The 26,919-nt window shown below is 47.0% G+C and overlaps 1 protein-coding gene across 19 annotated transcripts in view; it reads left to right on the top strand.

Moving 5' to 3' along the window:
* FGFR2 (fibroblast growth factor receptor 2) overlaps nt 1-26,919 on the top strand; it is a 103,706-nt gene that overhangs the window by 59,028 nt on the left and 17,759 nt on the right. For 4 of the 19 annotated variants that reach the window (XM_024755978.1, XM_024755992.1, XM_024755986.1 and 1 more), the window contains 5 exons: nt 7,510-7,700; nt 10,450-10,594; nt 12,658-12,854; nt 21,579-21,730; nt 24,610-24,731. In XM_024755978.1, coding sequence (XP_024611746.1) covers nt 7,510-7,700; nt 10,450-10,594; nt 12,658-12,854; nt 21,579-21,730; nt 24,610-24,731 — 807 coding nt within the window. Of the gene's footprint in view, nt 1-7,509; nt 7,701-9,058; nt 9,207-10,449; nt 10,595-12,657; nt 12,861-21,578; nt 21,731-24,609; nt 24,732-26,919 lie in introns of all 19 variants that reach the window. The other 15 variants (XM_024755997.1, XM_024755994.1, XM_024755988.1 and 12 more) reach the window with 6 other exon arrangements.

The raw sequence follows: 26,919 nt of genomic DNA, 5'->3' as shown, positions 1-26,919 counted from the left end.
GGGGTTCTCGGCTTACGGTGCAAAAGACCCCAAACTGCCGCAGTGAGAAGGTGATAAATAGGGATGGAGATTCCTGGATCTTGATAGAACTTCTCCTTTTACTTTCTTTCTCCTGGAGCCTCCCCCTTAGAGAATTCTCTCAAACAAGGCCTGTAGGAATTCTGTCCATCCCAAATAAATGCGCACATCACAGGTCAGGTGGTGCCCCAGGCATATTCTTTACCATCTCAGCGTGAAAGTGCTCCTTTTTTAAGATACGCATTGCATATTATTTGGGAGGAATCTTTTGGAAGTTGTGCTTTTTTTGAAAAAGGAATTAATTCCTCGTTTTATTTGGTTCCGTATACACTCTGGACTGAGACTGAGAAATGAAGGATTTAGTCCTTTAAATTTTACATTTTGGCCAAAAGAAACAAAACCATCTTGTGTGTGAACCATCACTGAGTGATCGGTGGGCAGTGGGCAGGGTTGCAGGCTGGCCTGAGGCCTCCCATTTGCCTTGGATGGTGAGAAGAGACGTAGAATTCATATTGGAGCCTTTTGTGATCTGGGTGACTACTTTGAAACTTCTCTTTAGATGATGCTTATAGCAAGGAATTATCTAGAATCACTTTTATTTTCAGGGTCTGAGTTTGCCTCTAAGAAGACAAATGAGGTTTTATTGTTCCACTTCTCCTATGGTTCCTTACCAAAGGGAGGCATTTCTTGTTTGCTCAGATGGGCTAAAAGCTTTTGCTTCTGCTTGACACGCCCCAGGAGCAAAGTAAGGCATCTGAGAGATTAGCATGATGGATTTTTCTGGACTTCCTCTAGAAGTAAGGTTTTTTAATGGTGAAAGTTGATGAAACTGTCAACATTATTACCGTGGACATCTCTCCATGTCTGTACGTATCTCTTTGCTTCATTCTTCCTAGTGGCCTGTGTGCTGTCTCTTGTGAACAGAGTATAATTTATTTAATCGTCACCCTTTTGCTGGGTATATAACCTGTGTTCATCTTCTAGTTTCCAGTTACCAGAGAGGCTCCGTTGACAAGCTTTGCATACACCTATTTGTTGGGCACCTGGGTGAATATTTTTCTGGGACCTATTTCTGGATCTTTTTTGATATCAACATTTTCATCCTAAACAGCTTCATTCGGATCGCTGCTGTCTTTGCGACTCCTCCATGGTTTGGTTTTTAGCTTCTTTGCAGATCATTTGAGAAAAGATACTCTAAATCAGAGTTCTGCCTGTGTAACAAGAGGGTCTGTTTAATTCCTGGACTTTGTTTTTTTTCTCTTCTTTTTTTATTGTTTCTAGCATACTCTTCCCATGAAGGGAACCCAGCTCTGCAGACACCAGCTGATAATCTTGCATTCCTGAAAGATGTTGCACCCGCTATGGCGAGTGGCGGGGTGCTGAGGCTCCGTGATGGAGCTCCCCAGCGTGACTGCTCTCAGCTGTGTTTACCCCAGCTCCTCAGGAGGGAGCCTGGGGAGACTGATGTCTGAGTTTCGCATCAGCGTGAAAATCAAGCACAATACGGGGTGGTGGGGGGGACCTTGTGCAGAGTCTTTGTGTCAGAAGAGAGAAAAACCTTCATTTAGGCAATGGGACAAGATAAACGTGCTAAACTAATTGAGAAGGCAGCTTTTCCATGATCCTAGGACTATATCTTACTCTGTGATATTGTCACCTTTGCCATGTCTCTCTCTCTCTCTCTCTCTTTTTTGCCAGTTGTGGTAAAATACACATAACATAAAATGTACCATTTTAACCATGTGTAAGTGCACAGTTCAGGGGCATTAAGTATAATTGTTGTGTAACCGTCACCGCTTTCGCTCCCAGAACTTCTTCATCATCCCAAAGCTATGTCTCCTTTTAACAAAAAGAAGGGCATTTTTGAACCTAAAATTGGCATACCTTTGTGGCTGCCAAAGAGTCTTCAGTTCCAGTTTAACTTTTCGAAGGCACAGAGATCAGGGTATCGTAAACATTTGGGGTGTAAATAACACACGGCCCTGCTCCTGTAATTTGCCCAAGAAGACCTAAATTGACACCCAGCTGGTAGAAGCCACTCAACTCCCAGCCAAATAATACCGTCTATGACATTAATTAAGGAAGGCACTGTGCCTCCGCCTGCTTTGGGCTTCCCAGGCCCTCCAGCCTCAGCCAGCACTTCACCCTGCGTCTCCACCTCATCGAGCAAACACAAAGGAATTAGTGGTGTTTTGCTTCTAGCATTTCACATGGTGCAGCCTCCATAAGTCACTGAGGAACCTCAGTGCTGGAGGGAGAACACTTTGGCTTTTCCCAAACCAGCTTTTGCTCCCCAGACTTTGCTCTCTCTGCCGAGAAACATGTATGTTTCAGAGGAAGATGGATCCCCAGCCCAGTTCCTCAAGACCTTCCAGAGTCAGATGTCCAAGCAGGAGGAAAACGAGGCTACGTGCAGGTTGGAGAAAGAGCGGCAAACCAGTCACTTTCTACCAAAATGCATTTCCCGCCCCCCCCCTTTGTCTTTTTAAAGTAATTCCAAGTACCCAGCATCCCTAGCCCGTTGTAGAAGGTGACAAGCAAAATACTGGTTACGCATACTTTGATTCTTTCTGAGAAAGAAAGAAATGTGGTACTCCTCCTCTGGCACACCTTCTCATCCTATATCCTAACTGTCCCTTTTCCTCCAGATCACTTTTGGTTCTGACCTTCTTTTGTGCCAGTCTCTAGAGGCTGGAGGAAGCTTAGGGAAAACAAAACTCAGAACCCAGCTAGATGTGGCCTGTCTGGTTTGAGGGCATTTGGCACAGTCTTGACAAGACAATGAACTCATTCTACTAATTGTAATTAGCATGAGGGCTTTAGCAGGTTTTTGGGCTCCTCAAACTTCAGAGGCCTTTGATCGGCTCCCCTAATAACCATGCCTCATGCTAACTGGTTTAGTGCGGGTTTTTTATGCAACAAAAGCCACCACCGCCTCCTCTTGAGAAAAAAGGGAGGCTGGGCTTTAGAAACAAGAATTCTCAGTTGTTTTCACTTGTTCTCTAAATCGCAGAATGTTCTTTCCTTATTCAGCCCCTTGGAGTTGCTAAGAAACTGCCATTTTAGAGGAAAGGTAATTAAATTTTGATTTTAATTTAAAGACAGGGAAGGCAGGGTTCTTCACGTTCCTTATATGAATGGGCGCCCCGAGAGCAGGCTTTCTGTTTCCAGATCAGTCCTGGGCAAGCGGTGTGATTGGAGTCTTTTGGTGTTTTGCTGCCAGAGAGCGGGGTTTTGAAATGGTTCTTTGCTGCAAGCGCTGCTGAACTTTGGGGAGAGATACTTAGAAGACCAGTGTGTGCTGGGAAACCAGTGACTCTGGGCTTGATTAATTTATAGGGTGTGATTTAAGAAGCTGGTTCTCCTTCTGATCCCCGGGGTGCGTATTTACTGAGTCCGTACAGGAGGCCCCTCTGCCCGGTGGACATTTTTTATGGCCTTTGCTATGTCAGAGCAAAAGTTGTAGATCTCTTATGAGCAAACGTATTATTATGTCCAGGAGAGGATGGGCATGTTATAAAGTTTCAAATGGTCAATTAACAAAGATTTATTCTTTGTCACTCAGGTATTTTCTCTCTCTCTCTCTCTTTCTCAATAATTAGCCCTTGGAATGAAGCAGGCTGTGTTCTTCCTGCTTTCCTGGTCCTAGCTTCAGATCAGGATTTTGAGACAGGCCGTCTGACGTTTAGACTCTTAGCAGCTGGGCCTTCTGGTTCGGTAAAGTGGACTCATTTGGAGCACTTGACAAAAGGCAGTGAGGGAGAATGCGGGGGAGAGAATGTGTTTTTTAAAGCACTCCGGGCTGTGTTTACTACACATTTATTTGGTAGAACCTCATTCCAGCAGGGCAGCCAACTGTCCATTGGCTGCAGCCACGCCCTTTGGACTGCCTTCCATTCTGTCTTAATTTGGAGCTCACACAGGGACCTTAGAATCTCTATTGTTAAGAGTTCTCATCCTCTTTTGGGCCCGTGAACTGGCCCCTGCAATCTGCTGAACCCAGAATATGTATTTTTAAACATTTCAGTAAAAACACAGGTGAGGTGCTCGTCAGCTTTTCTGTATATGTATTTCACTCCCCTGGTAAAGAGAAAAATCTATTTGCTATAATATCTGAGAGTTGAACATGCTGTAAGAGACCCTTGCCTAAAACGAAATCCTTCCTGGCAGAGAAGATGTGACTTTTGTTATCGCAGAAGAACAAGAGATGGGCCAGCTCTGGGTTTTATTCTCTCATCCAGAGATAATTCACTGACTAATTCTTCTTTTTGTATCAGCTTGCTGCCCAAAAGAGTTGCAGACCCAAGGGCTTTGGTGTGGCCCAGGGCCGAGGAGCACACATTCGCTGTTGGAGGGTCTTCGTGCCCACCGGCACTGCCCTGTCCCCACGGTACTTCCCAAGTGCCTGCTGGGCCGGGCCTCGGAGGGGCTGCCCGCTTCCTGGGGGCTGCCACCCAGCCTGTTCTCCTAGCTGCCATCTGCACCCTGCTTTCACCCCAGCTTTTCAGAAGTTAGAACGGGAGTCCAGTCGCTGTCATCCCCTCACTAACGATTCCTGTTCTTAAGGGTCTGATGGACACAAGGAAGAGTGATCACTGAAGGATCTGAGAAAGGGGAGCGCCGTGCTCGGCAGATGCTGGCATCCAGGGACCTTTTCCAAGATGTTTCAGGCCTCATTCTCCGACTTGTTTAAGGGCAGAGAATAAGATTGCAAAGGAAATCAAAGCCTGATGTGGAGAAACGAAACATGAGGCCTACTGACTTTTTAAAAACATTTTAAATAACATTCTCTAAGGTTTCATTTTATACTGAAGGCAGCTGTAATAAGTTTTGGAAGGCGGTGTAAGGTTTCGGTTACAGAGCGATCCAGCTTGCAGTTTTTGTACCCAAAGTGAGAAAGGGCTGAGGGGGAGTTGGGGTGGCTAAGAGGTTATTTTGAATAAGGTGAGAAAACTTGAAAGAATGAATTCAAGACCGTAAGCGGTAACATTTGGTACGCTGTAATTTGCAAATGCAATAACATGAAACCATTGCAAAGGTGGTGGTTTTTTTTTTTTTTTTTGGTGAACATAGTCCGGATAGCAATGGAATAACTTAATAACCAGAGCGCAGCAGCACGCTGACCACAAGTAAAACAAGACTGCAGCTCCGTCGTGGGCCCTGCCAGTGTTGCCCCAGTGACGACGTTCTCCGCTGAAGGCTGGCGCAGGCTGGAGCTGTCGTGCCGTATGAAAGACCTCATTGTTCATGGGCATCGTTATTTGGTATTACATGCACAGTGTTTGCTTGTGAAACGATTTATGAGAAACAAGCATGTTTAAGAAAGAGGACTTGGTTTGAAATTCAGTTGATCTGGCTTATGACATTTAAGATTTTATAGTACCTTTGTTTCTGAGAATAAATATTTAGGTCCACTGTAAATATTTATCTCTGAACATGCAAACACATGCACGCAAAACTGGAAAACTGAGCCAGAGAATGAACCGATACCTGACATTCACTTCTCTGTGGAAAGGCGTAAACTACCTCAGTATTTGATAGGTGCAGAGGTGCCTATTTTGTGAACTTGGCTGGCCGTGTCCAGCCCGGAGGGCAGTGCACCTTGGGCTTAAATCTCTTGGGAGGAGGCCTGGTGGGGAGAGTGTGTGTGGACTTAATTCTGTTCTTCTCACGTGGATGGGGCGAGCCGGGGTTGAACCAGAGCTCTGTCCCTGCCAGCTGCTGGCAGGTCCCTGTAGCATCCAGCTGGCCGCCCGGCTGGACCAGGAGACTCGCAGTGGCCCATCGCTAGGATGGTGTCTCAGCCAAGCAGTGAGTGTTTCTAGTGATGCTTGAAAGGATCCCGGCTTTGACATTTTCTGCCCACAAAAACTAGGAGACTCGACTTCTGGGCTCTTTGCTTAGCCTGTGCGGGTGATACTGTGAAAAATGAATGACTTCTTTGGGGATCTGAAATCTTTATCTTTTTAATGGAAAAATATAGGTGTCTGTGAAGTGATGGGAGATTCTGGAATGAAATGTGCTCAGAGTAATTACCAGCACTTTTTCTTTTTTCGATTTTCCCTCCCTCCCTCCCTTCCTTCCTTTTTTTTTTAAAGTTTTTACAACCAGCAACAGGCTTATTGCAGTAAAATCAATTTGCACATGGTCTGGCTCTTGTCCAACACATTCCACTGAATGACATTTTAATCTGAAAGCCCAGATATAGAAAGGCTTAGGTAGCCATCGTGCTGATGGGCTGTTTCCCGCCCAGTGCGCGGGGATACTTAGGCGCGGCATAGAGACATCCTTGCTGTGTTGGGCCTGTTGGCCTGTCCTCATTTTCCTTGGTGGTGTTTTAGGCTGGAGGGTGAAGGCAGTGGTACCCACAGCGCGGAGAGGGAAATGGGCGGTGGCCCGTGCGTACAGGTAGGTGGGCATGGGGTGATAGTTGTGAATGGACGGATGATTGGGTGTGTGACTCTTGACCGAGCTGCTGTGTAGGAAGGTTCCAGTCCAGTTGTGATTATGGTGCCTCTGTGGACAGGATCACACAACAGGCTGGTCTGTTACTTGATTCTTGAGGAGCCTGGTGTGTGTTTGCTCCTGCACCTTGGTGTGGGTGCCTCTACAGGGTTTCTGCAGAGACCACCTCTGAACCAGAGAGTTTCCCTAGAGACTGAGGCAGATGAGGGTGGGTGGGAAGTAATTGCTGGCTTCTTCTCTATGGGGCCCCCTTTAAGACAGCCTGAGACATGGCCAGGGTTTGGGAACCGGTGTCGCTTTTTGTTCTTTCGGTGCCACATCTGAATAAGCTGAGGAATGTCTGTCTGTGCATCCGGCATGGGATGCACAGTGACACTTAACTACTTATGGAGGTGAATGGGGGCATGGGACAAAGAATGACCGAATGGAGTGAATGCCACAGCAAAGACATGAAACCGTTTGTTCGTAACTTTGGGCCTTAGCTTTTAGTTTATTTTCTGTTTGAAACAATGGATGGGAGTCTTCTCAGAGCATCTTAGAAATGCACGGGGAGACACTGCCTATAGGCACCATTTTGGAATTCAGGGCGACCTTAGTCTTGTCGCTTCCCTGGGATTTGTTAAGCTGACGACCAAGGTGAGCTTCTGATGGTGTCCCCAGCGGGATGAGAGAAGAGGCACTCTTTCCCCGCCATTTGTCTTTTAGATTGTCAGAATAAAATCTCATCCCTTGTTCGTCAGGTGGCCACGGACGTCCAGTGACTCATGATGTAGTAAGTTCTTCTCTCAGTTTTCTAAATAAGCACTCCTTTCACAAGGGTCGCGCTCCAGCCGTCTCCTTTGAAGTCGTTTTTGTTCTGTGTCGGGCTATGGTGTTATTTCAAAGGAGTCAGCCAGCAGGCTCGAGGCCTTTTTGGCTTGAGTTCACGGTCAGCCTTCTGGACAACACAACTTATTTGTTCGTCTCTCCCCCCGCCCCCCTCCCCCGTCCTGGCCCTGCTCCCCCTTCCATCCCTCTCTCCCCCAGAGCGATCGCCACACCGGCCCATCCTCCAGGCCGGACTACCGGCAAACGCCTCCGCTGTGGTCGGAGGCGACGTGGAGTTTGTCTGCAAAGTGTACAGCGACGCCCAGCCCCACATCCAGTGGATCAAACACGTGGAGAAGAATGGCAGTAAATACGGGCCCGACGGGCTGCCCTACCTCAAGGTTCTGAAGGTGAGCACGTTCTGAATCCAAAGACGCCCACGGCCGGGGTCTCCCTGATGGGTTTGGCCACAGGTTCTTTGGCTTCCCGTTGGATTTGAGAGAAGACGACTCTCACGTGTTCAGCACAGGGTGTGTTTAAGAATTAGCAGATCCTTAGGCTGGCTGATAAAGCCTCAGAAGGGAGCCAGGGGGTAGCGGGAGGACTGCCAAAGCTGGAGTCAGAATAGCTGAGCTCTTTTTCGGCCCTGAGGTCTTAGATGGGACATTTAGGCTTAGCTGCACATCTATAGAAGTGGTAATATCTCCCCTACAGGGCGTTACGCGGAGTTAATGGGATGAAGTAGCTGGAAAGAGCTTTGTAAACTCGAGGCATTGTACCAACGTTTATTACACTGAAGTTGTCTTCTCTTAATATCCCTTAATACGATGTTAGGATCACATTTTAGTAGCCACCTTTTAGAAACAATTTAGATTTTCCTTTTAAGAGAGACCCCTTAACCTTTGAAATTCATTCACATGTGGTTTAGTGGTAAGCTTGAGAAGGTATTCCTGCAGTCATGTAATGTTGAACAAGGAAACTTTCTTTCCCCTTGTAGTCCTTATTTGGTTCCTTGCAAGACCTTGTTTTAATAGCACCAGCCTCTTTATTTTGTAGATCTGTCTTGCTCTTCAAGATGGTGATAGCAAGCAGCAGTTAAGTCTGTACAAATGCTCTGAGTGCACTGCCTGCCACGTCTCCCACGTTGAGCTGCTCATAGAGAATGTCCTTTAAAAGAACAGTCTCCCAGGGCTTCCCTGGTGGCGCAGTGGTTGAGAGTCTGCCTGCCGATGCAGGGGACACGGGTTCGTGCCCCCGTCCGGGAAGATCCCACATGCCGCGGAGTGGCTGGGCCCGTGAGCCATGGGCGCTGAGGCTGTGCGTCCGGAGCCTGTGCTCCGCAATGGGAGAGGCCACGGCAGTGAGAGCCCCGTGTCCCCCCCCCAAAAAAAAAAAAAAAAAAAAAAGAACAGTCTTCCAGCAGGACCATAGGAAGCTCAACTCAGAACATTAAACCAATGAAACCAATGAAGTGTTCTCTCCAGCTGAGAACACCAAGGATCCAAACAGCTGGAAAGAGATGACCAGCCTGGGGAACTGTGGACCCGTTCTGCAAGGGGATTGATCACACCCTTCCTCCCCTCTCCACTGGGTCACTTCTGCTGTCCACTAGTTGACTTGTTTTCTTCCTTCTAAACCCACAGCCCTTTGATGTTGCTGTTTAGATGAGATGGAGGTTGTTTTTCTGTGGTGTGTTGGTGGTGGGACCCTAGGTAGTGTGAAGTCCTTCCTGGTTGGCCATTATATTGTTCTCCTATGTCTGTTCCAGCACTCGGGGATAAATAGTTCCAATGCAGAAGTGCTGGCTCTGTTCAATGTGACTGAGGCGGACGCTGGGGAGTATGTTTGTAAGGTCTCCAATTATATAGGGCAGGCCAACCAGTCTGCCTGGCTCACTGTCCTGCCAAAACAGCAAGGTAACAACGTTTTTTTTTTGTTTTTGTTTTTGTTTTTGTTTTAAAGAAGGCTGGATATAGAAGCTGAAAAGACTTGGTGCTTTGGGAGACTGCAGGCAGCTTATAGGATAACTCTGTGGTCTTGGTATATTCATCATAATCTTTCTTTGGTGATGCAGCTGGTATGATACCAGCAGCCATGGAAAAATGCCCACAATATTCAAAGTGCTTGCTCTAACTTCTTCTAAAGATTACCTTCCACCCCCACCCAGTTTTTAAGTTGTTCCTTCTGGTTTATCTCGTTCGGGCTGCACGTCTCCCATCATTACTGCACGCCAGCACCATTGTAAGCGCACGCCGGCATGCCTGTTGAATTTGTGGCATTTGCATAGGAGCAGAATTCATACCTCCTCTGCCCCACAGTTTGAAAGAAATATTGGCATGATGTAACCGGTTCAACAGAGCATCATTTTCTTGATTGTGTAACTGATGCTTAAGGAACGCTGTCCTTGACTTTGTTTTCCCAGTTCAAGGATATTCCATCTGAATGAGTAGATGTACTGCTGGCCACTGTTGAAGACAGCAGGTTGCCTTTCCCGATTTGTCGTGACCCACGTTCAAATGTTTGTATTAAGAAAAGAAAAAACAGAGTCCGGTTCCTTCGCTACCAAGATCATGCCTTCTTCCGTTTTCTTTCAATGCAATGTATGTCAAGGTGGTTACGCGGGAGTAAACATAAGCAGAGCCTGCTGACCAGCACAAACTCCCTTCACCCTGGTGGTTCCCACAGGCCTGGAAGGAGGTGCCAGGTGTCCACCTGGGCATATCTGTGGTGTGCTGTCTTACGACATGACAGTTTAGACAGAACCATCCTTTTTTCGAGGTGGGAGTCTGCAGCCAACAGGACCAGAACCCAACTTGGACTTTTGGGTGCCGTACTTTTGGAAAATCACCCCTATATCCAAAGCAAAGCAAAGCAAAGGCCAAGAGAATGGATCTCTGTGGGTTGATTTTTCCATGCCTTTGATCGCATGCATGTATGTCTAGGTGGTGAAGCCAGTGTGGTGACGGGCCTGTGGAGGTGAGCTGCTCCGTGTCGCTCAGTCTCTCTTGGTTGTGGGCTTTGTGGATGGGCTGCAAATCGGAATCTTCCGGTGGCCGGTACCCTCCGGAGCCCCCGGTGCGACGCCTCATGGTTCCATGGCCCCCTCCACAATCATTCCTGTGTCGTCTAGCCTTTTCTCTTGCTTTCCTTGTTTTCTAGGCCGCCGGTGTTAATACCACGGACAAAGAAATTGAGGTTCTCTATATTCGGAATGTAACTTTTGAGGATGCTGGGGAATATACGTGCTTGGCGGGTAATTCTATTGGGATATCCTTTCACTCTGCATGGTTGACAGTTCTGCCAGGTATATACTGCTCTTTCTCTCCATGGTTTTTTCCCTCTTCTGGGTTGATTGCTATAAAATTAACACAGCTTCTGTTCTCAGAAATGGCCCCTTTTCCCCTTGCATAAAGAGTTTTTTAAATGTTTAAAAATTATCCCCCAGGGATAAGAAAGTTGCCTTGGAAATTCACTGGCAATGAGATCCCACCCTCACATTTATGATCAAGTGAAATTTCACCCTTCAAACCCGAAGGGATCTTATATTTTTAGTGAGTCATTGGGTCAATGTATAGATTTGCCCATCCCCCTTTCTTTTAAGGAAGAAGTTGAAATTACTTTGTAAAATCCAAAGTAATTTTTTCTCGTGTCAAATTCCATTTTGCTAAAATCCCATAAGTACTTTTATTACTTCTGTTCTGCTTTCTATTTTTAACAAGATGTAAATAGATGGGTGTATGTTGAGGTGCCCGGGGAGAAGCACCCCCGTGCGTAGGGTGTACAGAAGCAGTGTGTTACCTACCTTGGGGATCGGTGGCTTGCTGCATGGTGGAATGCAACGGACTCTCAGTTTGCTTTTACTGCAAAGCATGCTCTGGCCATCTTGGGTTTGATGTTATTTCTACCCTACAGAGAAATCAACATCACCGAAGCCCTGTTGCCTAAACATGGCTGCTGTCTGAATCTTTAACCGATATCTCTATCCTAGTCAAGCTTTCTTGATAATTACTGTCTCCTTTAATGCATCTGTCTCTTCGTCATTTCCTCTGTGAAACTGCATAGACTATGGTTTGCCAGCTCATAATGTGCTACTCCAGCTATTAATTCCTTATTTTTAAAGTGTGGTGCCTACCTGCATGCTTATTTTATATCCAGTAAAAATAAATTGAGCGTTTCGTTTTGTGCTGTGCTGCTAAGAGTTTTGACTATCTTGCAAATAGTTTTCTGTTTCAAATGTATAAGCTTTAAATAATGCCATTGCATTCGTGTTTCCTTTTGTTGTGAATCTGCTCTGTGAATATTTGCTCTGAGACAATGAGATGCCTCTTGTATTGAGCTTGCTTTTTACTTGCAGTACTGCGTTCTGCAGGTGCCTGATTGGCACTTCTTAACCAATTTGCCTGACAGTACACGCACATTAACTAAGAATGCAGTTTGAGAAAAATACTACTTGGAAATACACTGCTTGTCTATTGACCGTTAAGCACTAAGGAGGAAGCAGACATTATTGGAAGTTGGCATAAGAATGTGCTAACTTAAGTCATTATATGTATCCTCACATGCGACATTATCTCTATTTTCCCTTGAAGAGAAAAGTTGCAGTGACATCAGTATAACAAGATACACAAAAATTTAAATGGTTATTGATGAAGGAACGTTACAAGCTTTTTATCGTATGGACGCAATGATTCTATATTATAAGCAATTCAGTCTTTATATTAAATGCATTTGTTGGTTTAGTTGAATAACCTACTGGACTATATTAAGAAATTGGTACCTTTTCCAGTCCGGCCTACTAGATGAATATTTATCTCATGTCCTATGGAACTGTGTTCATCTGGGTCAGTGACTTTGTCGCATCTTCCTTTGGAAGAGCTTTACCCAAATAAGACTGAGGCCATTCCTTTAGAAATAAAAGTGGGCATCGTTCATATTTAAGAATTTTTAAATGGTTTGCCTCAGAGACCATCAAGGAAGACGACTATCCTTTTGTTGAGGTTGTGGTTGGCTGCTTTACTCTGCCCAAATGTCTAACAGAATGTGACCTCGTAACCTGCCCCTTGTAACTGGGTGGCAGCCAATCCACCACGATCGCAAGACTGCAGAGGCCCGTTGAGGATAGAGATAGTGACCACCGGGGCCCCGGTGGTAAAGTGAGGAGGCCCTGGCTATTCACCTTCGTTTGGAAGAGGTGCACGGCTGGCCCGGAGCCCATGCCCTCCTGCAGCGCTGAGTTCTCAGGAAGCCCGTCTTGCCTTGGGAACGGTCGTCGCCTTTTGATTCCTGTAGTTCTGCCAGGATGCATCAGTCCAGTGTCCTAACTCTGTGGCCTGCTTATCTGTTCCTCTCGTGTGATCTGCAATCTAGCTCCAGTAAGAGAAAAGGAGATCACAGCTTCCCCAGAGTATCTGGAGATAGCCATTTACTGCATAGGGGTCTTCTTGATCGCCTGTATGGTGGTGGGGGTCATCGTGTGCCGGATGAAGAACACGACCAAGAAGCCGGACTTCAGCAGCCAGCCGGCTGTGCACAAGCTGACCAAGCGCATCCCTCTGAGGAGACAGGTAACAGAAAGTAGATAAAGAGTTTGAAGAACCTTACCCCTCCCCCACGCCCAGCCAGCTCTTGGGTCTCCTCCTCTGCCTCCGTGCCATCTTCTACTTCTGGGAGTGTCCCTGTGCCAGTGGTTCCCTTGGGCCTCTTCGTGGCCATCTGATGAGTGTCTGGAGCTTGGAGGGTCAAGTCTTGGTGCATCAGTGGGGTCCACCGAGTCTAGTTCCAAGGGCAACAAAGCCCAGTGGTGCAAGACTCTGAGCTCCTCCGCATGACTGGAAATAACCCAGCAGGCAGTGCCCTGGTGCGTTTGGTGGGACTCGAGTGCAGTGATCTCTTCAGAGCATAAGCCCCTTTTGTTCCTGTCATCTAATGCTTTTTTTGGAGACAGGCTCATGCCACTAGTTGGAAAGCAAGGGGCTCTAGTTCTCTTAGACTTACTTTTTCTTAAGTCAAGTTCAGAAATCTGTTCCTGGAGGTGACTGAACTACTGCCCCACGAGCTCTGTCTTAACTGAACTTTGGCGTCACCTCTTTGATCCTTAAAGTAGAATCGTATGCCTGTAGTGTATTGTTTGCACTAACGTTGTGACTGTGGATCGTGTCCCCTGCATCGGCAGGCGGACTCTCAACCACTGCGCCGCCAGGGAAGCCCCCAGAATGATTTTTATAATGAATAGGGAACAGATTGTTGTTAGCCCCGCACTTGGTCTTTGGTGGTTACTTTTTCCTTGTGTGTTCCTCCTGATTGGTTTACTCTTGCTTTGGGCAGACAGGGCAAGGTGCAGCCTACACCTCTGCTTTCAGCCAAAACCCTGCAGAGCTGACAGAGCAGGCAGTGCTCTGATTCTCTCTCATGCTCACGAAGATGGAAAGGGGAAACGGGTGTGAAAGCAGTGTTTCCAGAAGTACTTGGAACTTGGTTCCGACAAAGTCATGTTTTTTGAAACAGCAAGGAGGATGGCTACCTCATGGGCCCTAACTCAGTGTGTACTTCAGTTGAATTTACAGGGTGCTTGTTAAAACTGTGGACTCCTTCGTCTCAGCCCCCGAGAGTCTGGTTGAGTGGGTCTTGGATAGGCCCAGGAGCCTGCATCTCAGGCGAGTCCTCCGGTGATTCTGAAATGCGCTCTGAGCAGCTCTGGGTTAATCCCAGCCCTGTCCCTCCCGGGACTTCAGGTGGCGATGACATTTTCTGGACAAGGCCCTGGCAAGGATCAGGGACCATTCGGTCAGCAGCTGTTTTAGCACAGATCCGGGTGTTCTCAGCCCACCTCCAAACTCCGGGCTGAACGGGTCCTTGCTGACTTCTTTGAAGCCACGTTTCAAGCAGGTCTTTCTAAACGGAGGCTGAGGGTAGCATCTGGAGTATGTGCCACGTGCAGGCAAGTGCTCAAATGGTGTTAAGAGTTGCGGGGGAGAAGGGTGCCCATCGGTCCCCCTGCCTCCAAGAATGCTGTTGTTATTAAAATGGTACCACTGTCATTCTTGGGGCCAGGACAGTGATGATGAGGCCACTTGCCTGATTCTGGGAGAGTCCAGTCCTAAGGTGACTCTTACAAGCTGGTACCCTTGGTGACCTTCAGGTGATGTGGCCACCCCTCCCCAACCCTTGCTCCTTACCAGTTACCTCTGGGCCATCCTTACAGCCACCATCTTGAGAGCCTGGCTCCAGGGAGCTGAAAGAGTGAGTGGTGTTCCCATCTCTATTATTTTTTTTTCTCTAATAGGGAAAAATGCTGCCTTCTAGAGGAAACCTGTAATTTGGTGTAGCTAGACCGTTGTCCTGTAAACATTTCATCATCTTTTTTTTCTGCAGCTGTTTACAATGCGCTTCTCTTTATTTAACAGAAAAGAGGCAGGCGCCTTTAGAATCCCCTCGGCTCCACTCTGTTCGTTGTGTTTTTATTTCTCTCTGGCTGACTGGCCTTTCTTCATTGTCATCTCTACCTAAGTTGGCCGCTTCTCCTCTGCCCCCCTGTGTAACTAAAGGGAACATCCGAGCTCTTCCTCCCTTTTTATCCCTCCCTCCTTCCTTCCTTCCTTCCTTCATAAGTTTCTGAGTGCTTAGTCTAACCCAGGTTCCATATAAGACGTGGCCCGTCGCCTTCGCCAGTGGCTCCAGGGTCATTTGGGGGCCTTCATTTGAGATGCAATTGCCTTGTGTTTCAGTAAGGTCGAGTACTGTAAGGGAAGCAGAACAAAGTGGGCAAATACAGTTCCCTGGAAAAATAAATCTCTGGGAGTTTATTTGTGGAAATGTTAACACATCTCAGCTGCTCATGTGGGATGCACTGATTCTTCACAAAGAGCGATTCGTCCATAATAAGCACAGCCCCTTTGGTGGAGGAGACGCTTAGCAGGCAGCTGGATAAAAGGGGGTTATTGGACTGTAGCTGGAATGAAAAGCCCCAGAAAGGCCGGCAGATATGTTGATGACGGAGAGCATACCACAGGGATGCCACGCATGCCTTTACCTGGCGACAGGTGAGCCTGTAATCAGATGTCTTAGGGGGTGGGTTTTTCCTAGGCATTTGCTAGGCGCCTGTCATGCTGCATTTGCCCGGCTCTCTTTATCACAGGGTAGCATTCTGCGTCTTTGTGGTGAGTCCGAATTTCGTCTTCTTGGCCCTGACCCTCGCCCCTCCCTGGAGGTGCACAAGCCAATCTCACTCAATCAATCATTGCTCCCTTTTTAGAACACGAGAAGGTTAAAAAAAGTTTTTTTATCCTACTGTGAATTTTTTTGTTTTCATTGACATTTACTAATCTGTACTGGACTTACCAGTGTAAGACAGACATTTGAGTTTATTTGTTTTTGAGACAAAAATACTTTTTCTCCAGTACCTAGGAAGAAATTCTTTGTGATCGTTTCCCAGTAACCATGAATTTTTTTGAGACTCTTTATGCGTTTTGATGTTTGGGGAAAGAGAAACGACCTTTAGGTGGGGGGAGGCGGGTAGCACGGGGCATCTCCTGGTTCCCCTTGACGGGGGTCCTCCCACATTCTGAGCTGGGGCTCAGGCAAGGGGACCAGCAAGAGCCAGTCCAGAGAGGGGCATCTGCATGAGCCTGTCGGCCCTTGTACACGTTTCCAGGGCTGCTGGTGGACGGCGTGGCCATTTGTGAAGCCTTCCTTGCACATCCGTGAATTACAGGGAGGGCTACCCTTCCCGGGGTTTTGCACAAATTGGTTGGGTGGGGGCAGGGAGGGGTGTGAAGGGAATTGAGGACGTCTGTTCAGGAGGCGAGCAGCCTCGCTGTGTTTGTTGAATTGGTTTTTCAGGGAGCATATCAGCCTCTTTCTCTGGAGCCAGGCACTTCCATAGGGCATGATGGAGATTCAACTGTCTCCATAAACAGATAAACGCAGCTCCTGGGTGGGGACATACACGTGGGTATAGCTCATGCTGTCTCACCACCACCAGCATCTCAGAAGGGGCTGCAGGTTTTTTGTTTTTTTGTTTTTTGTTTTTCAGACTTCAGTTTCACCCTCTTGGCTGCCGATACAGATAGGTTGAAAGCCAGAGAAAAATCAAGGGCTGTCAAGGTCATGTTTTATGACAATGTCTTTGAGGCAGATGGCACATTCCCAGGGGCGCCATGAACAGGGCAAAGATGGCGTGTGTGATTCAGGAGCCAGTTCTCGGGGCTGGGTATGAATGGCTATGAAACATACCGAACTCTGTGAAGGGCAGTCCCACTTCTAGAAGCTCATCTACTACCTAGCAGCTAAACAGCGTGATCTCGGAACATTCTCTGTATTTTGGTCAATCAAGTGGTCTAATGAAACCTTGCCAGTTCCAGAAAGCATGTGGGTAATTAGATGGTCATGGATGGTTTAACTGGAATTTGCCCTTTTGTGTGGGCGCCTGGCCCTCCCAGCCCCCATTTGGCCATTCTCTCCTCTCCGCTTCCAGAAGACACAACAGTTTGTAAGCTCGGGCCTGGGTGCGATCTTCTAGGAAGACCAGCCGGTTGGGGTTTGATAGGTTTACTCTGGAGAGTCCTGCGGGGAGGTCTGGGGAGACGGAGACTTGCTAAGGGAGAAAAGTGCGTGCCAGATCAACTACCCTGCCTCTTGACCTAAAATTTGTTACGGAAGGAAAAAAATCCCGTCCCCACACCCCTTGGACCTTTATTTCAGCTTGGGGTGGTGAAGGCATTTTGCCTGCCGTCGGGGAGTGATGGGCAGGGCTTATAGCAAACCTGTGTCGACTCCAGGACGTTGTGCTTTGGTCTGGGAATGCGGACCCGTGGACTGAGAGTCAGAGGGCTTCTCTGGCTGGTTGGGGTCCATTTGTGAGTCCTCAGGATAAGCAGGCACACGGATATTCATACCTCTTCCCTGTGGCATCTGTGCCTCTGTCTGCTCTGTCCTCTGTGGGCCCCCCTCTCACTGTTGAATTGAATCTCGTATTAAAAGATAACATAGTTTCTCGGTGGCCCTTTAAAAAGAAAAGAAAAAAGCCCAGCTTCCTTGCTTAATCTCCTTTATGTACCGTGGAAATAGACAAAAAGCACATTTAGTTAAAGGCTTGATTTATGGCACGAGGAATTTATGGTAAAGAGATTCTGGAAAGTGAGGAAGCTGAATTGAGGCTGTGAAAAAACATGCTAAAAAAGTGGCTGCCAGGATTTGGGAGTGGGGAAAAAAGAGCTTGTTTTAGACTGTTAATGTTTATTGTTGTACATAACTAAATGATCTCTATCGATGGACTATTTTAAAATTAGATAAAAAGGAAACCCAGAGTTGAAGAAGCATATCTGATAGAGGATTATGATTTTGTGCCAAAAAAAAAAAAGCGATCATCTAACATTGCTGCAGAAGTAGGATTCAGAGGTGGACAGTGGATTTCCTTAAGGAGTGTGGTCCAAAGGAGAGAAGCTCCAGAAACACGGTGTTCCACGGAGGAATTGCCTGCAAGGGGTCGGGCCAGCCCTGCAGACACGTTAGCACGCGGAGTGAAATGGAGTGAAGAGAAAGCCAGTCCTATTTTACAGTCTCAGAGGGGATTTTAAAAGCATAGTAAAAATGCATGGAGGTAAAATTAAGATATACGTCCACAGACAGAGTGATTGAATTCTGTCGTTTCTTACACTTGGGGGCATTTTCTTACCTTTTTTCTCTTTGTGTGTTTTACAAAAGTACTTTCCAGATCTGTACATGGAATCTAAACATCTACACTTAATGTGAGCAAAATTTCCATAACTTTAATCACAGTGACAGCAACTAAGTTTGGAAAGGTTTTCCATGTTCAAAGCTCTCACCTTAAAACCTTGTTGGAGACAATCTGTTTGTGGGGGAAGATGTATATGGGCGTGAACTTCTGTCACGGTCTGTGGGCCAAGATTCCTTTGGGGTCACAGGTTAGCCGCAGAGCAGTTAACTTCTGACTGGTTGTTTCGTTTTTCTTTCTGAAGCGGCCTCTAAGCCCTGTGTGTCATGAGGACTTTCTTGCTCTCTAGCTTTCCTCTTGCCCTGGGACCGTGCCCTGACTCCTGGGTCCTTAATTTCTGGGGTTTGCTTTTTTGCTCACTGGAGCCCCGGCGCATCCTGGCTGTGAGCAGAGGATCTAGTCTTTCACACCATTAAGGCAAGTCCTGCCCTTAACGCCGCCGGTGGGGTTTCTCTCTCCCACATTGCACGCCATGTCACAGGAGCTCACACACAGAACAGCCTTGGGCTCCAAGTCCTCGGGCTTCCCTGGGGGAGGGGCCATCTGAGCTCCCTTGGATCTGAGCAGCAAATGACTCTAGAAAGATGCTAAGAGAAACCCTCGTGGGGTTGGTAGCGAAAGTTGACTGAGCTCTCAGCAAGCACCAGGCTCAGCACCAAACGCTTTATGGGTGTGACGTCATTTTACCATCACGGTAATTCTGTGATGTGGGAACTGTTCCGGTCTCCCTTTAACAGGTGAGGAAACTGGAGCTGAGGAACGTCAAGTGACTTGCCGAAACTCTCACAGTTAACTGTTGGAACAGGGATCCCACAGCCTGCGGTGGTGCACTTGGTCAGGATGCCGCCACCGGCTCACGGCCCCACATTATAAACAGTTTGCAGGGGAAGGGCACCAGCTAGGGTTGGCTGCTTGGCTAGGGGAGGTCACTGGGTATCCACTTGGAAGGACACAGAGACGCCCCAGCACCCAGCCTCTAGCCCAGGGAAGGGGCGACAGCAGTGATCTCGTCATTTTAACTCATTTTAGAAGTCAGTATATTTTAAGCATATGCCCTGTTTTCCGCCCCACCCCCCCCGCAGTGCCATGCCTCAGTCCAGATCCTCTTTATTCTTAAAAACATTTTTGTCATTAAAGAAAAGTGCTTTGTTTTCGTAGAACGTAAAAGAGATACATATGCATGGGAATGAAATTCAGATGGTTTAGGAAGTTCTGAAATAAGACATAGTCTACCCCGTCCCTCAACGTCCTATAATCTCTCTCCCCAAAGCTGACCACGGCTAAGCCTCTTATATATCCTTCCCGAGGCTTGTTTTCAGTGCCTGTGTCCTCACACCTTGCCATGGGAAGGCCAGTCCTCTGCGTTGTGTCCTGAAGCCTCAACCGTGTGTGATGTGCGAGGACGTGGCAGGGAAGGCCAGACGGGCCTCTTCACCCAGAGCTGCGCCCCCCCATCACCGCCCCAGGGGTTTCTCCCTCACCACGATCCCAGCACACCATGCACAGCAGTTCTGGCCACCCTGCGGTCCAGCAAGGAGGGCTACGCTGCTGGCCTCGGAGGGGGTGTTCGTCTGTGAAATCTGCCAGCCCTCGTCTGGTTGGGGCCTGTAACTGTCTCATTGCCAGGCTGACTTTGACTGCTGTTCCGAATCTTCTTCCCTGTCATCTTCAAGCCCGGTTCCCACTGCAATGAGTGGTGATTTTTGCTTCTTCACGTGGGAGACCTTTTTGTCTCTGAGAACACCAGTCTCCTTTTGCATCCATAGCTCAAAACCGACTCAGGGCGTTAGGATTTGGGGAATTATTTTTCGCCCAACTTATTCCTTGAATCTTTCTGAACCCTTCTCTGCAGTTGGAGCTCAAGACATATATATGTGGTCAGTGAAGGCTGTGGAGGTCTTGAGGACATTACTGGTGGGCCCTGCAGCTGAGGTCAGCGCACTGCGGAGGTCGTTTCCACGGGCTTTTCGTCTTTTTCTTTTTGCTTCTGCTGTTTTGCCTCTGTGGCCCAGACACTTGGGTGTGAAGCCTCAGCCTCTTAGAACCATATCTATTCATGAGGCCCCTCTCAGCTCCAAGATTAATGATTGTTCAGTTCCTTAAAAAAAAAAATTATTTACTATGCTCACAGCGAGTAAACATTGATCGTGCTGTCTGCATAATAAAAAAAAAAGACTGCTCAGAAGGCTCAGAAATGTTTTCATGGACATTTAAAAAGATAATAGAAATTCTGTGTTAAAAATTGCCTACTTCTTGATATTAATACGAAAACCGACTTCCTGTTCCTAAAATGCTTCCCTCCGAATCCATTCTTGGACAACTTCTCAGGTCTCCTACCTGCTTTTTAAGGGCAGTCTGGGTTTAAAAAGGAGAGAATCAACATTTTTTAAGTAGGACGTTCCCAGGAAAGTACAGTCTTCTGGTTCCCTGTGGGAATGGTCCAGGCTCCACCTTGAAAGTTCATCCCCATTAAATATGTTCATCTTTACTTGGTCCTTGCCACCTCGATTTAAAAAGTGTTTGTAAGCACAGCTGGGAAGAAGGGTTGATGTGGGCAGTCATGCAGGGGACAGAACCACGTTTGAGGGGTCACGTCAAACCCCCGATTCCAGCTCTGTCAGGCCAGAGTCTTGTTCGTGGTTTGGAATAAGGTGATGGTCAGGCAGCCCGTGATGGTGTTTTCCTTTACAGAAACCAGCACGGGGAAGATGATATAGTTAAGAAATAACCATTTTATCAAATGCAGACTATAATGGATTAGAGTAAATGAGAAAACTCGGTGAAGCCCTGCATGCTTCCCGGGGGGAGAGGAGCTTTCCCACGAGATTGTGAATAAAGAGGTATTTTTCTTTCCCTTGACTCTTCCACTAGTTTCTGAAACTGAAGTTGACAAGAGGTAGTTGATTTTCTCCAAATGGCCTGGGCATCAACCAGTTCCCAGAAGGACTAGGGAGAAGCAGATAGTGGTCCCCAGTGCCTGGGTCTCTGGTTACCTTGAGTAAAGGCACGTGGAGCTACTGGAATGCTTTTCACATTCAAATCCTAGAGCTAGTTCCTTGAGGTATTCTGCTTACGTTTCAAAAGATAGAGCTGATTGAAGAGCCGATTTTCCAGACGTTTTTATGGAATCTCATAAGCACAGCACTGATTCACCATCCCTGCTGGTCTATGGGCAGGAGATCGATAATCCGGGGCTCCAGTACAGGCACAGGGAAAAAGGCAAGAATGAAGCCCATGGGGTCTGTCTCTATGTCCTCAAGTGATTATCTTGAGGAATTAGGACAGAAAGAAGACATTTTTTATCAGGCACTCTCTAAAACTGTTGTCTGGAAACCTGGCCTTAGGACCGTGTAATTTGGATGAAATCTAGCACATACTGCGTGGATGGGAAGACAGAGGAGTTGGAATCCAGGGTTTTGGTCCTCAATTCACGACTTTGGCCAACCCTCACCTTCCCACCTTTCTAAGAGCTGACTGGCTGGCAGGGCTCTGGCCGGCTTCCAGCCTTCGCAGGTGGAGCCAGGATTACATCTGTGTCTTTGTATTTTGTATCCAGGTTTCTGCTGAGTCCAGCTCCTCCATGAACTCCAATACCCCACTGGTGAGGATTACAACTCGCCTCTCCTCGACAGCAGACACCCCCATGCTGGCGGGGGTCTCCGAGTACGAGCTGCCAGAAGATCCAAAATGGGAGTTTCCGAGAGACAAGTGAGTACTTCTGTGGGGCGCATCGCTGAATGGGGGCTGAAGTATAAAATGGGGATATTGGGCTGACATTTTCTTTTTATTACCCTTAACTGCCAAGGTCTTGCTGTGATGATGTCAGCAGGAGTGGGTAAGATTGTATCTAAATAACCAACTCTAAGAAAAACGAAGAACTAATTCTCTCTCTCTCTTTTTTAATAGTTCTTTTAAAACAGAGCTACTAAGCCATGGCTGATCCCCAAACAAAATGGTACCTTGGTAGCATTTTTTGTTTTAGCTTTCTAGATAATTCAAACCCAGTCAAATGGAATCAAAGTGGGATTATCCCATTTATAAAACAGAGTTGACATTCCAACTTCTGGTTCCTAGAACGTGTCTGTCCTACAGTTCATTTCCTTAGAGAAATTAGGTCTAGCATATAGATTGCCTTAAGAATCTTCATCCAGTGTTGCTGTTTTTAACAGTTTTTAATATAATATTGGGCTAGAAATCTTCAAATACGGTACCTGACATCGAGTTTCTTGTGGTCCCTGGTATTTTCCTTATCGGATGACATGGGTGTGTTCCAGTCAGATGTTCAGTCAAAGTGTGGCCACCTGGGCTCTGCTGAAGGCATTGTTGGGAGCTGTGTGTCTCTTGGTCTGGCTTCAAGTTCAGGGACTTTGGATTCTATTGGGCTGGATTGGAATCCCGGCTCTGCCAGCCAGTGGCTGGGCAACCTTGTGTGAGTTCCCTGATTCTCTTTGAACTTCATTTCTATGAAATGAAGGTCACGGTACAGACCTCCAAGGACTGAGCACAGTTCTCGGCTCATGTGAATTTCCCTTCCTTCCATTTCCCTTCATAACCTGAGAAATCTGAACTGCAAATCTCAGCAAGATGGCAGAGCTGAGCATCGAGTCAGTGGACAGATCTTGGAGTACCAGCCCTCCATCTTCTAGCTAGGGACCAGCCCCCAGACTCGCCTTCTGAAATGAATATGATGGTCATTGAAGGGCTGTCAGCTCATTTCCAGGGTCTCTCTTGTAGTAATCAGAGTCCAAACAGCTTGAGAATAATGGAAGGTAGAAATCGCTGACTATACATCTGCATGAAATCAGCTGGAGTAAGCTTTTGACTTGTAAGCTTTTGACATGTACAGCAACCCTATTGGTCTTGACATTTGCACTATCTCCGTGAGATTATGTCGGAGAAGTGTCTAATTACTGGAGAAGGAACTCATACACAAATTTGGAAATACAAAGATGAGCTCTCCCAGGGTCTGGATATCACGTGCTCTCTTTGGAAGGAGAGATAGCTTCCATGGCACTTGTAATTTTGATTCACACAGCTCCAACCAGCTTTGTTTTCTAATGGCTCGTTACTTTAAATAATAAACAGCTCATTTATCAATGTGCAGCATACCTTAGAACCAAATTATTGTACCGATATCATCCTGTCAGAGTGTTAATGGAAATGATTTCCAGTTTATTTGTGTACTGTTCATTCATTCAGTACTTGTTTACTGAACACTTACCAGTGAGGTACCAGAAAAAACAAAGAATGATTTCTTTACCTGTAGAATGTGGAAAGGGGGTGTTTCCCGTAAGCCCTCCCAGCTCCCTGGTTTGATTAAACAAGGAGGTGGGTTAATGTACACACGTTCCTATGGATATAGGACTGAGTTTGGGAGCTGGGATATTTTAAGAAACGGCAGCTCTCAGGTTCAATCTGTAGTTTTTGCCACACCTGTGACACCACTGGCAACAGTGGGAGTCTGTCTGTTAGCTCCCACCCGGGGTACCCGGAGTGTGGAAAATCTGAGTGCAAAGCATTTCAAAATAGTGTTTAGCACAACCGTAGGTGGAGCAGATTTCCAATGAATGGAGGCTATTTAGAAGCAGTTTATTAGATCGGAGGCAGACGTTATACAAAGAAAGGATTGTTATGCTTGTAGCGGCAGGGCAATAGGACATAAATTAGTCACTTTTCCAATGCAAATGTTTATTTTCTGCCAAGATATTAAATTTAATTTTAGCTCAGGATAGAAAGGGAATGACCTCAGCATAGCACACACTGCCCTCGGTCTTTGCTGTGACTTTTGCAAACCATTGCGTACTTACCAAAAATACTGCTTACTAGTGGCAGCTTGGTACTTTGCTGTGTTATGCTTAGATGAAAAAACCACATTCATAAGTGTTCCAAAGTCTCTTCCATTCAGCTGGTTTCTGGAACGCCCAAGGAGTCTATATGGCTATTAGTATGATGTATGTAGAGCTTCTGAGCTTAGAAATTAAGTTTGTTGTGATACTTTGGATTTCTGCATTATTAATGTTGGGTAGTCATAAGGATTTCTAAACTATTATGTCGGAAAAAAAATTGCCCCAATTTCTAGCATTTCCTTTTTCCTTTAATGAAAAAATAGAGATTCCTTGAAATGCGTTTAAGATTCATATCTTGTTACTTGGCCCAGAATGTGACCATAAAATCCATTGGTATTCGAATAATAGCGATTTTTAAAGACATCACAGAGACAAAAAATAACAGCTTTAATGGTTTTCTTTGAGATATTCTAAATGATGAAAATTCGATAGGCTCAAGATCAAAAGCTCCTCGTTTTTAGCACTTAGGAAGGCTGACCACCTCACTTGCAAGGATACCGTCCATAAAGAAAATAAATCGAGAATACAAATGTGAAATTCAATAGCTGTTCCAGCAGTAATTGACATTCTCTCAAACGTCACTAAGAAAATACTCAAGCGCATGTGTACCCCAAGTCTCATTAGTTCCATATGATAAATGCTCCATGCTTTTGTAAGCCGCTGAAAGATTTTTATATTGAGTTCAGGAATTTCCCTCGCTACACCAGATGCTGTTTGCTAATCCTCTCTTTACACATTTAGGCTGACGCTGGGCAAACCCCTGGGAGAAGGTTGCTTTGGGCAAGTGGTCATGGCTGAAGCAGTGGGAATTGACAAAGAGAAGCCCAAGGAAGCAGTCACTGTGGCCGTGAAGATGTTGAAAGGTGAGTGGGGCGGAGGTGGGGAGGGTGGGGGAAGGGAGGGGTGAGGGCGCCTTATCAAGAATGTTCCTTTTGTGGCATGTGAACTCTGTCATGGCAGGGGGTTAGAGAGCACATAGTTGACCTAGGGGTTGAGAAGTTTTCAGTATAAATCAGCATCTTGGACAGACTATTTATCTTGAGCTGTGTGCACTTATAAAAAAGAAAAGCCAGTTGTATTGGAAAGTGGCAGCCTAATTCCCTTTATATTTGTAGGTGCTTAGAAAGTATCGATTCACGTAGAATTGATTAATTTAGATGAGTAGTGGTATGTCGGATTCAGGACGCAAACCTTAATTTACAAATGAAGGAAAATTGGCCGTTTCAGAGGGAGAAAGGAGGCTCAGGGAGAGGAGGACACACTCCTTTGCAGGAGGAACAAAGGAATGACGTTGTCTGTGGGAGTCGCTTGGGAAGCTGAAAGGGGGCTCACCGGATTGGTGCTGGTCTAGAGCCTTCTGGGACGTGTGAGCCGTTACCCAGGGATGTAAACGTCGAGTGGCGTTCGTGGGAGCCTGAATGTCTCTGCATTAACCTTCTAACCCTGCGTCCAAGGAGCTTAAAGAACTTTTAACCATTAACTTCATCCTCCCACAGTGTTCTTTCATGAGAGGAGTTATAGGGAATGGTTGCATTATAATTCCCATTGTAGGCATCTCAGAAAGGACACCCCAAGCTGAGTTTTTCCCACGTGTCCTGGAGGAGAGAGGTCTGTTCTCAGGACATGGGGGGCCTCACGCATTGTGGACGCCCCGGGGGCTAGGCTTTTTCTTTCTTTCATGGGTTTTTGTGGGATAGTCACCACGTCTCTCCCTGAGGGGAGGGAGCAAGGTGGAAATAGTCAGAAAGGTGTTGGGTGTTTTCTTCCTGTTTGTTTTTTTAGCTATGGATCTGAATGGCTCCCAAGGCATACTAGGGTGTTTTGAGCTGCTCCCCACTTTGGGGTGTGATGCCTGGGAGGACTACGTTCTCCCACCCTGCGTGTCTCAGCTCCACCAACAGAGGCAGCCAGCCCTCTGCCTGCATCCTGCATGGCCTGGGCCTGCCGCCTGTGCCTTTGCCTTGCCGAGTGGCAGGTGCAGAGAGCTGTGGGCTCCCACCGGCCGCCCTGACAGCCCCTGGCCGTGTACCAGGGCCGAGTATGCGGAAGGCCCAGGCTCCCGGTCTCTGTGGACAGAGCTTCTGATTCGGTTTACGGAGCTCAGGGGGAGGAGGTCTGGGAGTTCTCTTTCTCTGGTTGTTTCAAGGCTGGCCTTCCCTTAGGATGGAGAAGGACCTTAGCCACAGAGCCCTTATGACGTGACCGTTTTTACAGCCAGTGGGTGGCTCAGAGCTTAGAGCAGACCCCACAGTGTCACCGCAGTGGAGCCTCTGCATCCGAGGGGCAGGCGCTCAGTCCTCCACGTGAGTCTGCGTGGATTTTACACTCCAGGCAATTGTGTTGCTCTTCCTTTTGTGAAGCTAAAAAGCTTTATGCAGCATGGCTTCTATCCATGCCCTTACCTCATTTTTTATAGTAAGCCCAGATTTCCCCATATTGAATTAGCTCAAAGGAGGATACCTGGAGAAGAATCTTGCCACTTTTTGGAAGCTAACTGTGAGCCTGTGTATGCAGAACCTAAGCCATTCTTGCTTGAAATTATGGAGCAGAGGTTTTTAAAACCTTCATTTTTTAGGAGGGGAATCCCAGCCCCTTTGGAAGCCCGTGGAAGGCGTGGACCTTTGCCCCCTCAGGATGCACGCGCACACACGCACCTCTGTCCTCGGTCCGGGGTGTCCTCTGAGTCCAGCTGTGAATGCTCTGGGGACTGCGAGGGCTCAGCTTAGCAGCACGTGGTGCAGAGAAAGTCTGAAGTGATGTGGAATGCTCCCACACTCCTCTCCCTCCTCCTCCCCGGAAGTCCTCACAGTTGCTTTCAGGCCCCATGAAGTCTGATGTGATTTTCTCAGGTACCTTAGGTCTGCCAGAGGATGGAATTATTTCACGATAGAGGAAAATGCCCCCTCGTTTGTGAGGTTTGCTGGAAAAGATTTGGCCTTGGCATCCAAGGCCTATATATTTGTTCTGACTTCTGACCCTATTGACCCCAAATTAGCTATTCGACACGGAGCAGGGCAGTGCTGGGCCCTTCCTGCTTCACCAGTAAGATGA

The sequence above is a fragment of the Neophocaena asiaeorientalis genome, unplaced genomic scaffold, assembly GCF_003031525.2.
Source record: "Neophocaena asiaeorientalis asiaeorientalis breed wild unplaced genomic scaffold, Neophocaena_asiaeorientalis_V1.1 scaffold85, whole genome shotgun sequence".
Lineage (NCBI taxonomy): Eukaryota > Metazoa > Chordata > Mammalia > Artiodactyla > Phocoenidae > Neophocaena > Neophocaena asiaeorientalis.
Note: the sequence above shows the minus strand (reverse complement) of the source record. Positions and strands in the feature narration are given on the sequence as shown.